This window comes from Erythrolamprus reginae, chromosome 1 (genome assembly GCF_031021105.1).
Source record: "Erythrolamprus reginae isolate rEryReg1 chromosome 1, rEryReg1.hap1, whole genome shotgun sequence".
NCBI classification, from domain to species: Eukaryota; Metazoa; Chordata; class Lepidosauria; order Squamata; family Dipsadidae; genus Erythrolamprus; species Erythrolamprus reginae.
This window is the reverse complement of record NC_091950.1, coordinates 105,419,877-105,433,546: the sequence shown is the minus strand read 5'-3', so window position 1 is coordinate 105,433,546 and position 13,670 is coordinate 105,419,877. Positions and strand designations below refer to the sequence as shown.

At 36.3% G+C, this 13,670-nt stretch overlaps 2 protein-coding genes across 12 annotated transcripts in view; both read left to right on the top strand.

Moving 5' to 3' along the window:
* Nucleotides 1–4,101, top strand: part of CAPRIN1 (cell cycle associated protein 1) — a 59,115-nt gene extending 55,014 nt beyond the window's left edge. For all 11 annotated transcript variants that reach the window (XM_070761091.1, XM_070761119.1, XM_070761154.1 and 8 more), the window contains 3 exons: nt 630–730; nt 2,096–2,159; nt 2,917–4,101. In XM_070761091.1, coding sequence (XP_070617192.1) covers nt 630–730; nt 2,096–2,159; nt 2,917–2,981 — 230 coding nt within the window. In that variant the 3' untranslated portion in view covers nt 2,982–4,101. The remainder of the gene's footprint in view (nt 1–629; nt 731–2,095; nt 2,160–2,916) is intronic.
* Nucleotides 4,102–13,112: 9,011 nt separating this feature from the next.
* The window catches only part of NAT10 (N-acetyltransferase 10), a 47,686-nt gene continuing 47,128 nt past the window's right edge, over nt 13,113–13,670 (top strand). Inside the window, exon 1 of the mRNA XM_070761045.1 lies at nt 13,113–13,369. The gene's annotated coding sequence lies outside the window, so the exon portion shown is untranslated. The remainder of the gene's footprint in view (nt 13,370–13,670) is intronic.

The following is a 13,670-nucleotide window of genomic DNA, read 5'->3' as shown; positions in this document are numbered from 1 at the left end:
CATTTAAATAATTTATAATAAATCTTGCATATAATGGGAAATCTTGAAGACACTGAATGGTGCACAGGAGCCCAGATGCAGTTTAAACACTTATCCGGTAATTTTATGTTAAAAGATTAAGTATGGTATAGATGGAAGAAGAATTTATTTCAATCTAATATTGAATTGTGAAGTTTTAATGTAATCCATTTGTAAGGGAATTCTCCAAGATCATATTTATAAAATATGCAGGATAAGAAGGAATCAGCATACTCATACCTCATTCCTAGGAGCCGTGATAGTGCAATGGTTAGAATACAGTACTGCAGACTACTACTGCTGATCACTGGCTGCCAGCAGTTTGGCAGTTCAGGTCTCACTACTCAAGGTTGACTCAGCCTCCCATCCTTCTGAGGTCGGTAAAATGAAGACCCAGATTTTTGGAGGCAATATGCTGACTCTGTAAACCACTTGAAGAGTAAAGCAATGCGAACGGGTATAAGTGCTATTGCTATTCCTTGTGGTGCTTTCTCAGAATGCTCAGTAAGATTCTTTGTGCGCAGAATGCTATTTCTGGATATATCATAAATATATTCATGTATATTTCATAAGATAATCCTATATAGTAATTGTTTTACCCTGATTTTTAGGAGGATATGATGGCTACCGTCCTACATTTTCCAACACTCCAAATAGTGGTTACCCCCAGGCACAGTTTAATGCTCCACGGGACTATCCCAACTACCAGCGAGTAAGTGTACTCAGCTATGACCTTTTGAATGTTTTTATATCTGCTTGTGAAGATATATTAGATCTAAAATTAATTAAATAAAAATTAATTTCAGATCACATTTTAACTTTTAAAGTTGAAAGTATTCTGGGGTTCATTTTATCCCTGAGCTACAAATATTGTCTTTGTTGTTCCCCTTTATTATTAATTATAGATGTTCATTATTTCCTGTAATAGGACTTTCATAGCCAATTGCTTATCTACTAACAAAAGCATCCAAAATAAGTGAATTTTTGGTTGACTTTCTGAATTCATTGAAATATCAGTTTGTAAATATGTACCACATTTTTCAGAGTATAAGACACACCCTTTCCTCCTAAAAGAGGGTGAAACTGTTGGTGCGTCTTATACACTGCATATAGCCATTTTTGCTATCTCGAAGCCCCACCCCGCATCCCATTTGTGGACAGTGGGTCTGGCAAGCCTGCAGAGAGTTCCTGGGTGCTGGCAAAAATGGCCAGTTTTTTTTCACAAAAATAGAGTGGCCAAAGGTCTGGGGAGCCTGCAGAGAGCTCTTGGGGACTGAGGGAAGGCAAAAATGCCTCCATTTTGGTGAAAAAACAGGCAAAAAAATGGCTCATTTTTCCATCCCCCAGTCCCCAGGAGTTCTGCAGATTTCCCAGACACTTTACCCACCCAATGTTTGCGAGAAAACAGGTGAAAATGGCCCATTGTTTGCAAAAACGGGGCTATTTTTGCCTTCTAATTACCCCATCTAGCATGACTGGAGGAGGAATTCTGGGAATTGAAATCCATTGGTCTTAAATCTGTCAGGTTGGAAGACCCCTGGGTTAGGGATTAGGGGTGCAAAGGTATTTAAACTTGGCAAGTTTAAGATTTGTGGACTTCCACTCCCATTCCTGAGCTAGCATGACTGCAGGAGGAATTCTGGGTGTTGAAGTTCACAAGTCTTAGAGCTGTCGAGTTTGAAGTTTGTAAAAAAGGGAACATGGTTGTAAAAAGTATTCCGCTACACTAGTATTTTATTAAATAATATATTACTACACCATTTTGTTCAGAATAACTTTTTCCTTGTTTTCCATCTCTAAAATCTAGCTGTGTCATATACTTCGGTACATGTTATACTCCAAAAAATATGGCATTTTAATCCCCCACCCACCCAATTGCTTGACAAATATGATTAAACTGAATGTTAATGGCAATTAGCAAAGAGAAAAGAATCTTGAAATGAAATTCAATTTTCAAAACCTTTCTAAGTCTGTGAAATTTTTGGTTTTTCATTTTTGCCACTGCTTAAACTTTTTTCCTAAAAAACTGGATGTTTATATTTTACTTTTTCATTACTTACTGGCTTTTTTATTTTAGGATGGATATCAACAGAATTTCAAACGTGGCTCTGGACAAAGTGGCCCTCGGGGAGCACCTCGAGGTAATATTAAATAATGGAATTATTATTTTAATATTTACAGAAATTCTGGAGTTGTGTATCTTCAGGTACTTCATTCAAATTTCTTTAATAGTTGCCGTTTATAATTATGGTGATTAATTTATTTTTTCAACTGTTTATTCCCCCTTCATGCTATTATTTGTTCAGAATTATTGTTTCATTGTGGCCATTAGTATTGAAATCTATAATTTTTTGTTGCGGGGAGCTGTCCATTCTGAAAAAGTTTCAATCATCAGGGCAATAATTTGCATTTTGTTGCTGGACTACATAGAACCATGAACAAGCTGATTAGAATTGTATACCATATCATTGACTGTTGTATTTTATCATTCCATTTAAATATTATCTGAAAAGAAGTTTAAGGTAGGATTATGATATGGGATAAGCCAGTGTTTCCCAACTCTGGCAACTTCAACTCCCAGAATTCCCCAGCCAGCATTCGCTGGCTGGGGTATTCTGGGAGTTGAAGTCCAAATATCTTCAAGTTGCCAAGGTTGGGAAACACTGGGATAAGCAATTTATAGGACATGCTTAAAGTTTTGGTATGAAATTGTGTACTATTTTTGTACATTCAGGGCATTGCTTCTGTACATCTGAAGTCTGTTTCTTTCTTGAGAAGGCAGATAGTGGCTAATATTTTCAAGTATTAAATAAACTTAACAGTTTATGTAGAAATAAATGTTCATCCTGAAAATCAAGAGTCTCAATCCCAAAATAAATTATTATTTTTATTTTCTAGGTCGTGGAGGGCCCCCAAGACCCAACAGGGGAATGCCTCAAATGAATGCTCAGCAAGTGAATTAATCTAATACTCAAGATTACTTTTAAAACGCCAAAAACACTGGCCAGTGTACTACATACATGTTACCAGAAGAGTTATCTCTGTTTTCCTTTATAGGAAGTTCATAGTAAAGGGATTATTTTCATTGCCCATAAAGACAAGACTACAGTTGTCAGCTTTATATTACCCGGATATGGAAAGAAATGCTGTTTGCGCTGCATGTTCTGTCCCAAGCGTCACCTTGAGCCTTGCACATGAGATCTTGACCCTTGCTTTGATCTAAAACAAAAATGGCAGTTTCAGAGTAAAGAAAATGTCTATAGTTAATTGAACAGGAAGAAATAATCCAACTGATTTCATTGATGTCATACAGTTCTGCAGCAATTTGGATAATCTGTAAACCCATAAACGTTTTACTCAGACAGTTGATATATTTAAACTTTTACATTAAAAAGATGGAAGAAGTGAAGTGTGGCTTAACAGAACAACTACATTTCAGCTTTTTCTTTTTTATTGAAGCGCCTGAATATTTACATGCATAATAAAGAGCCCTGACTAGATATTAAACTGGTGAACAGCTTAGGCACACCCTTAGCTACAGCACTTTTTTTATTAGTCTGACTTGCTGTGGTAAAGGGATGCATTAATTGTTTTGTGTATCTGTTGATATAATTGTGTAAACCCAAAATTAAGCTTTGATTGGCACTTTAAAATTTTGTGTAAGAAATAGAAGATATGATCTGGGCAGCCACTTGTGTTTTCAAATGTGAAGTGTTGAAAGAGATCTTTCCTGAACACATTTCCTGGATAGCAATGCCGTTTGTAAGGATTGGTATTCCTTATCATTCCTTATGATTTGCACATTGTCTGTCATTAATACTTAAACTTGCTGTATTACCACCTTAATAACTGATGCTGGTATTGATGGAAATTAATGGGTATGCATACTACATGTCACATGTCTTTCCCCCCCTGCAGCTTAAAGATTTTGAGAAATCTCAAATCCCTGCTGGTGCCTTTTAAATTGCTCTTTTTTTGAAAAGCACCAGTAAATGTTTTGATCCATTTCCCCTTTTAAGGGAAATTACAGCCAGCAGTTACAGATCCAAGCGAGATAAATAAACATGTTTATATTAAAAAAAACCTGTATTCCTTAACATATCTTCAATGACTGTTGAAAACTCTACAAGCACATTCTTTGAACATTTTTCCCATTCTCAACACTTAGTAAGGACATGCATTTTTCTGACTTGTTACAATCATCAGGCTCAATGTTGTCAATTTATCTTATATGGGTTGTAAAGGTTTTGAACAAACTAAGAATTGCATGCATGGTACTTACGGTAATGCATCTTTTGAAACGTACTCAAAAATTCATGAATTATTTCAAAGTATAGTTAGAAGAGTGCTTGTATGGGCAGAACCAGTAGTGCTGTTAGTTAATCACATTGGAATTATAGAGTTCTGCAGGTTTTTTTAGGTTAGCAAGTACTGTACTGTTCTTTTTGTTTATTTGACAACTTTCCCTGATTCCAAATATGGTAATAAAAAGTAGACTTTTCAGTTACGATAATTAAGATAATTCTTTGAGAATTTTCTATATTATTAGTATTTTAGGTACTATTAATGAAAAAGATCTCACTGGAAAATAACTTCAAATTCAGTATCAGAAGCCAAAGATAAATTGGAAACCAAACAAATAGATTATGTGATGCTTTTTTTCTTTTTTAAAAAAATCAAGATTAACCAATGTGATTTAAACAAGCTGCTGTGCATTATAAATTTGTCAATAAACCTAGCTGTTTATAAAAAAATAAGCAACTCTTGCTAGCTTTGGATTGGGAAATGAGGCATACAACAACATTTACTCTTGGAAAATAACTTTCAAGGATTTAAAACCACAAATGCCCTTCCTTAAATTAAAACAAAAAGTATTTAGAATCACAAGATCTTTTGATGGCACAAGTATTTAGAATCACAAGATCTTTTGATGGCACAGAATGTCAGAATCAAGTAATTTGTGTCAGAATCAAGTAATTTGTAAACAAAATTGAAATAACTTTTTTTTAAAGACTAATCTATTGCCTTTCATGTCAAGCCAGCAATATTGAATATAGTGTTTGAATTTAAATAAACCAAACTATAATTTTTAGAAAACTAGAATCAATTCCCTAAATACTAAAAGATAGTGTTATCAGATTAATTTAGCACGGTCAATAAATTATGAGTATGAGCGCTGCTTGGTTCTGTTCTCAGTCTAACTGTAGTCTACTTTATGTTCCTCAGTTCTTAGGTGACAAACTGAAATATAGAAGTAGCCATTCCACTGTTACAGCTGGGAGAAAATCCAAATATTAAAGAAAACTGCCCTGTTTCTGGTGGAAAAGCTACAGGTGAAGTGCATTTATGGGTAGTGAAAAAGATTTGCCAGGGATAGGCCTCATGAGTGTTATCTCCTGTTTTCATTGGTGATAAAAAAAGTCTTATTTTGCGTCAGTTATTCATCTTCATGCAGCCATGAATTTGCAGAGTCCATCTTAACATGTAACAATGCAAATCTTTTTTTTTTGGGGGGGGGGGGGGGGCTTCCATTTATGGAGAATGCCTAAATTAGTCCCTGTAGCTTTCTTGGTAAGATTTTTCAGAGATGGGTTGTCATTGCTTCCTTCTTAGGGCTGAGAAAAAGTAACTGCCCCAAGGGCATCCAGTTGGCTATGGGCCCAAACAGGAAAGAAACTCGCCTTCCAGTTTTTAACTTGATGCCTTAACCACTACATCAAACTGGCTGTCAAAATCTTTATTACAAGGCGGCAAATGGTGCAGTTTCTGGTCTTATGCTGTACAGAATGGGGTTATGGGGGTTATATTTGTGAGTGTGTGACTAGTGTGTATTGCCCAATCACCTACCTGTCATTGCTAGTCTCTCCTATAAGGTAGGGGAGGTAGTGGTGAGAGGGAAAAAGTAGCAGGAAAAAACTGCCTTTCCATTGTGCTTCATATAGCTACTCTTCTCTTTTCTTTGGCTTTGACCAGTAATGCCACTTTACTGTCTTCCCCATCTCCTACCATCTACCCATTCTTTCTCAGTTTCATTTGGTATCCTGATGCTGTCAATTATAATTTACATGCTATAAAACTGGTATATAAAAACAGAACTGAATGTAAGTTTTGAATGTAGCTAAGCTGCTTTAACAGCTTTCTCCAACCTAGTCTCAAGTGGAAATGAAGAACATTGCAGGATGTTGCTTCAAATCCATATGGGCTGGGCAGTTGGAAACATTGCCATTGGGCCAAGTTCTAATTTCCTCCTACTCTAATGGTAACATTCATATAAATTAGAAGTTGCCAGTTTGTGCAAAATTTCACAAGAGATCAGCAGAGGCTAAATTCATATGTAAACCTAAAGTCCCATCTAGTAATGCATGTAACTAACCAGATGGCAATCAGTGGAAGAAAACTTATTGCAACATAATTTTTTAATTGGGTAACTAAGTGTTTTTGTATCACTTCTTCACTACTTTACATAATCATTCAAATTTCTGTGCTCAGTATTATCAGTTTATTATCCTTTCAGTTTTTTTCATAAGTAAGCCAAACATCACATGTTGAAAATGTGGGCTCTTACTGTATCTGAACAATGTTAAATCAAGCATATCATTACAGACATTGAAACTAATGTATTATTTCGAATGTTGGGTTGTTAGAAAAATGAATTTAAAATATATTCAATCTTCAATATATACATCAAGTATTATTTATATATATTTGGCTTGATGTGTAATTACATCAAATATATGATTTTTTTTACTTCAAATTGTAAGATGCTTGAATTGATACCCAAAGGGTTGCACCTGAGTGCATTTTAAAAAATACTGCTATTGATTGTCTTACTGGGGGTGGCAAATAACCTTCAGACATACTGATGACTAAAAACTGAATTTTTATAAAACTGCTCCCGATAATTCAATTTTTGGTTCATATTTGTTTTTCTTATATAATTTATAGTTATACTTAAATAACTATAACTATTTTTGTTGTTCTAAACATTGCTTTTGCAGTATTCACATATCTGGTTTAGAACTGATAAACTCATGTGTTAACTATATTTAATCTATGAAAGCTTGCTTAATTATGTGCGAATGTCTTCAAAACCAGATTCTTAACATAGACCTATGCAAATATTGTGAGTTTTAAAACTTACAAATTTGAAATTGGTGATTGAGGTAGATATTTCTGTCCAAAACTGGAATTAGTGCCTATACGGTTCTACTCTTGATTGCAGATCTAACTGGAAAACAATTGCCTTTTATTATTCCAGTGAAATATGACATTTTTCTATATTTTATGGCAAAATGTAACACCCCCACCCCCATTTTGAGTAACATTAAGATCATGTTTTATTTTTATATGGACATCACTAGCACTGGTAATTTTACGTTAGGATGTTGTCCAAATACATTCTACTTAGCATGTGTTATTTATCGTCCAAGGTAACAATGAATTGTGTCTGGCTTTAAATATGGTGTATATGTAATCAAACATGCAGATTTCTACCTGCTTAACATAGTTAAATTGGGTTGCAATTGTGTACAAACTGCAGAAATCTGAACTGTGAGTATGCTTTTAAATAACAAATATAAAATGGGTACCTTTTAAAAATGTGATGCTGAGATAGAATTGCACAACGTGAAGATTTTAAACTACATCTGAAAAGGAATGATTTTAACTATCTTTATAACTGTCTTAAGGAATTTTTATCAAGCAATAGCTACTGTCTTGGATATTACATAATGCAGTTAATGCAGTGAACTCAGAAGATTGAAGGACATTTAGCCTGATGGCCCACAAAGATTTTACAGGTGAAAGAGATTGATACAGGGTGTGGATTAACTGCTTCTCCTACAGTTTTGGATCAGCATCAGATTTTCTCAAGATGGCTTAAAAGTAGATATACATTTTTTATTCTTTCAGGGTATTTCTATCTGAAGAGAGAAGCCATGTTGTCTCCCTGAGAGAAGTTGTCAATTTACACCTTACATGAGGAAGACGCTTTGGATTCACTGTGTTCAAATATGTTATCACTTATAGCAATGCCTTAATAAGTACCTTAGAGTAAAATTTACTCTCTCTCATCAAGATAATTTGGCTATTGAAAAATCAGGCCATTACTAAATTTTGGCAAAATACTGGAAACACTTTGATTTGCTTTTTCATTTATGGATTGATCTCTCTATGCCTCCTCAAATCTGAGAATCTTATCCACGTATCACATATTACACACTTGTAACATTGATAATTACTGTGTTAATGTGTTTTGATGTTAATTGTTGGCCTTGAAATGACATGACCGACATAATAAACAGTTGCTGTAAAGGCAGCAACATCAACTAACAATGCCAGCTCCATCACTTAACTGTTTCAGTGCACAATGCAAAAATGCAGTTTTCAGATACCGTATTTGTTTTTGGTTGTCTTACAGATCTGATCATTATAAATGTTACCATCTCGTTTCTCATTAAGTGGGTAATATATTTCAAAGGCAAACAGCATGGATTTTGTAGTCCACATTAAAATGATACAGTATATCCTAGAGAACTTCATATAAAACAAAATTCTGCTAATTGTTCACAGCCCAGCATATATAGACCAACTAACATATTTGATTGGTATTTTTTCCAAGTACAGGTAGAATTTTTGTCTACTTTGCTGACATGTCTGTCTCCATGAAAAGCCAAAGAAGATATTGCAGACCTCCATGCTGAGGATAAAGAGGCATTTGGGTGTATGGGAAGACAACCAATCAAATGTTAGTTTATTTAGGAAAAAGATCTGGGTTCTGATCAAATGCCCATCCAATTAAAAAGCATTCTACAATAACAAAAAAGTTTTAGGGTGTTAATTCTTTGTTACTCAATACAAGTTAGTTAATGGCCTTGGAAATCATGTTAAAAAGGATCCCAGATTTAAGTACCGGAACTGGTAGCCTATAAATTCTATCCTTGCACCCCTAAATTTTCATTAATACAACAAATATTTCAATATTCTTAGAACTTGAAGGACTATTGTCTATTAAGTTATTAAAACAGTTTTTAATAAAACTATGAGACGTAGCCCATTACAAAACATTGCTTGCTTTTTCCTGTTACTTTGTCTACTAGTTGGTTGAAACAATCGCTGCTGTTCATTTTGTTCATTTTCTGACAGGTGGTCACACTTTCAAATCTCTGGGTAAAATCTTTTGCTTTTGAAGAAAGCTTCTCTGACAATTCAGATATTTTAAGACTGCTGCTTATCCCGTTCTGAAAGTTAAACCTTTATCCATTTTAACCTTTGGCTTCCATGCTTTCCATCTTGGTAGTCACGCTCTGAACTTGCTCCAGATTTTCATTGACTTGCAAGAGAACAATATTCCAAATATGATCTGCTCAGGGCAGGTTCAAATAGAACATTTGCTTCCTGTTATATGGATTCAATACTCCCATTAATGCAAGTAGTATTTTATCAACTGCATTACACTGCAGCTTCATGTTTTCATCTGACAATAACATTCAAGTTCATGTGCATTACTGCTTAACAAGGCTTCCCCTCATCCTCTACTTGAGGTTTCCATTTGTTCATTTTAACTGCAGAATATTTTTCAATTTTAAAAAGAAAAATTAAATTTAAAAACCCCCAGTAAAAGACAGCTGATTTATACAGAGAAGAAAACTAAGAAAAAAATCCGCATAACTGCAAACAACTTAGTCCTTAAGCTTATAATTAAATCTAGATTGTTGTCATGTTAAGAGAAAAAAAGCCTGCAAAAATATCCTGAACCTCGTCCTTCTAATCAAGAGAATGTCATTCTTCCCTCCTCCTCTAACCCCTTAATCTTTCTCATGCCACAGGTTTAATAGAGGCAAAACATCCTGAGATAATATTTTATATTTTAGGAAAACAATTCACTATCACAGTAAGATACTTGTATTATTTCTTCCCAAAGTTGTATAAATTTATGTAATAAAATGAATTCAAACAAGGTGGACAAGACTAAATACGACCACAAAAATGAAAACTATTTCATGCAACATAAAAATATTTGATGTCTAACCTTTATACACACACATATGAAATATTTCTAATGAATTTCATGTTTAAATATGTATATTGCATATTTTTAACATCTGCGCCCATTGATTCTCCAAATCCTGATATTCCAGTTCTTCATACCACAATTCAGATACATAATTTTCATTTTATTTCATTCCACAATTCAGATACATAATTTTCATTTTATTTCATTCCACAATTCAGATACATAATTTTCATTTAGCCGCTCCGAGTATTCAAAGAGGGGTGGCATACAAACCTAATAGATTATTATTATTATTATTATTATTATTATTATTATTATTATTATTATGTTTTTAAATTCCTTAATGGTTTTCATTCAAGTGCTGCACCTCTTAAGAATCTCTAAATTGCAGGTACAGTGGTACCTCTACTTAAGAACTTAATTCGTTCCGTGACCATAAGTAGAAGCAATTTTCCCCATAGGTATCAATGTAAAACCAAATAATGCATACAAACCCATTAGGAAAGCAATAAAAGCTTGGAATTTAGGTGGGAGGAGAACGAAGAAGAGGACAATCCCTGCCAAAGAAAGAAGGTGAGGTGAGGAGGATAAAAAAAATCCAAAACTTTAAAGCTGAAGTACAAAAGGGACTCTGAGGCGGTGAGGAGCACGCACCTCCCACCTGGACTGCCAAAGCCTTAACCGCCACCAAAAGGCTCCTTGCAGCCCAGAAAAGCCCTAGATGGCCGGGATTAAAGGGGGAATGGCAGGAAAGTGGCCGGGCCTTCGTTCCGCTCCCAAATTTCCTGGGAATTTTTTCCGGGCTCAGGTTCTTAAGTAGAAAATGGTTCTTGAGAAGAGGCAAAAAAATATTGAACACCTGGTTCCTATTTAGAAAAGTTCTTAAGTAGAGGCGTTCTTAGGTAGAGGTACCACTATATCGGAAGCTCCTAGACTAAAGCATCCTGACTACTGCTTTGTTCATGTATTTCTACTGTATGTAAAGCCAAGTGAATATTGTAGTTAAGTTTATCAAACTTCTATACTGTCTACTACACTTGCATAAAAGAAAATGTAGATACTAAATTGATATTCCTCTAGCAACATAGGTTCAATAATCCTGTTATCCAATTTCAATTCCAAACTCGATTGGAAGACTATTACATTGAAATTTCATGTGGATCAGGCACCTCTGTTGGTTTCCTAGGTTGCAGCGCCTCCTGTGATATTTTGTAATGCTAGTGGTTGTGTCAATTTATTATCTTTATGAGAAATTTCTATTTCAGTATTGCCCAGGTCTTCTCTATTACATTTCATCTTACTACCTGTAGTAGTTGAAGCCTGAATCAACCATTGTCCATTTTTCTCTTTTTTTAAAAAAGTCACATGCTTTGTGTCATTTACAAACTCCCCTCATGTTTTCGAGGGGCATAGAAGCTTAGCAAAATAACAAGTTGGAAGGGACCTTGGAGGTCTTCGAATCCAACTCCCTGCTCAAACAGGGAGCCCTATACCATTTCAGATAAATGGTCCCAAACTTCAAGTGTTGAAGCATTCACCACTTCTGGGGGCAAGCTGTTCCACTGATGAGTAGTTCTAACGGGAAGTTTCTCCTTAGTTCTACCTTGCTTCTCACTGATTAGTTTCAATCCTTTTCTTTGCTTTGTGGTACTTTGGAGCAGTGTTTCCCAACCTTGGCAACTTGGAGATAGCTGGACTTCAACTCCCAGAATGACTGGTTCCCATTTGCTGGCTGGGGAATTCTGGAAGTTCAAAGTCCAGCTATCTCCAAGTTGCCAAGGTTGGGAAACATGCTTTGGAGAATACGTTGATTCCCTTTGTGGCTATTTCTTAGATCTCAATTAAAATAATGTATATGCGTGCAATGTACATTTTGAGGCAATCGTCATCCTGAAATCATACTGCGCAAATCAAGAGAAACTGCTGGGATACAGCAAAAAAAAAAAAGTGCTTTACGCAAATGAAATCCGCGCGTGAGACCGCCACAATCTGAAACACGCGTCTGCAAAGAAACCTCGCTTAGAATCCATGTCCAGCTCGGGTCCAGCACTCCTGGGATGCATCTTGAAATAAGCGACGTGAAGTCAGAACCCCTCCGCCTTTTAAGTGGTAGAGAACCAAGGAAGAACCTGCCAAAGAAAAGCAAAGAGTTGGTTACTTTTAGTATCAATAGAACAGAATTTTATTGGCCAAGTGTGATTGGACACACAAGGAATTTGTCTTGGTGCATATGCTCTCAGCGAACATAAAAGAAAAGGATACACTTGTCAAGAATCATGTGGTACAACACTTAATGATTGTCATAGGGATCAAATAAGCAATGAAACAATATTAATAAAAATCTTAGGATGCAAGCAACAAGTTACTGTCATACAGTCCTAAGTGGGAGGAAAAGGATGATAGGAATGTTGAGAAAAACTAGTAGAAATAGAAGTGCAGATTTAATAAAAAGTCTGTCAGAGTTGAGGGAATTATTTGTTTAGTAGAGTGATGGCGTTCGGGGAAAAAACTTGTGTCAGGGCTTGACTTTAAGGTGCTTTTCCCCCCCCATGAGGCAATTGGACTTTTTTTTCCTTTTGAAGACGTTTCGCTTCTCATCCAAGAAAGCGAAACTTCTTCAAAAGAAGAAAACAAAAAGTCCAGTTGCTTTCGGAAAAAGCACCTTTGAGGCAACCATGACTGAGAATCTCTAGAGACATCAATAAGGCCGATTACTGTACGTCCTTTTCAGACTTCCCTAGACCAGGGGGGTGCAAATTTGGCTCTTCTATGACATGCGGCCTTCTGGGAGGGTGTTGTGAAGTGACGATCCAGGTCAGGGGTAGACGAAGTTGACTCTTCTATCACACGTGGACTTCAACTCCCAGAATTCCTTAGCTAGCATGATTAGTTCGGGAATTATGGGAGTTGAAGTCCACGTGTGATAGAAGAGTCAACTTCGTCTACCCCTGACCTGGATCGTCACTTCACAACACCGTCCCAGAAGGCCGCAGTTGAGCAAAGCTCCTCCCTTTCCGGCGTCCATGCACCTGGCGGAAGACAGCGTCCGGGCGGAAAAACCTACCCTCCTCCCCAGGCGTGGGAGAGATCCTCGTTCTTGTTTTCTGCAGCCCGGATCCAAAGGCAGGCGAAGCCCTCCTGCTCTCCCGCCGCCCGGCTTCGCCCGTAGCTAGCCCTGCTTTTTCTCTTGAGCGGGCCGGTCCTGCAGGATCCTTCCAGTGTGTTGCGCAGCCCCACATGGTTTTTTGCACGTGGGAAGCTGCTCCGAGAGTTTCCATAGGCGACCGGGATTCCCTTTGCGCGTAGACTGGAGTGAGAAAGGCAGAATTGGAAACGGTGAGAAAAACTGGTATTGGGTTTGCGACTGGATCTGAGATTATTCAGATTAGTCAAGAGATAGATTACTGTATTTCCCCCCCACTTCGGGGTCTCGGGTGTATATTTTGACTTTTTTAACCAGCAGTTATTATAACATCTCAGTTCGAATATAAGATCTATTATTTTCACTACGCCCGATATCTATGTTGTTTTGCGTAGTAAGGTATGTAATAGTCATAGACATCTGACAGTCTGAGTTTTAAGACATAACTTGGAAGTTTAATGTTTGCCGTTTATTGCAATCGGATTTCTAATCGCA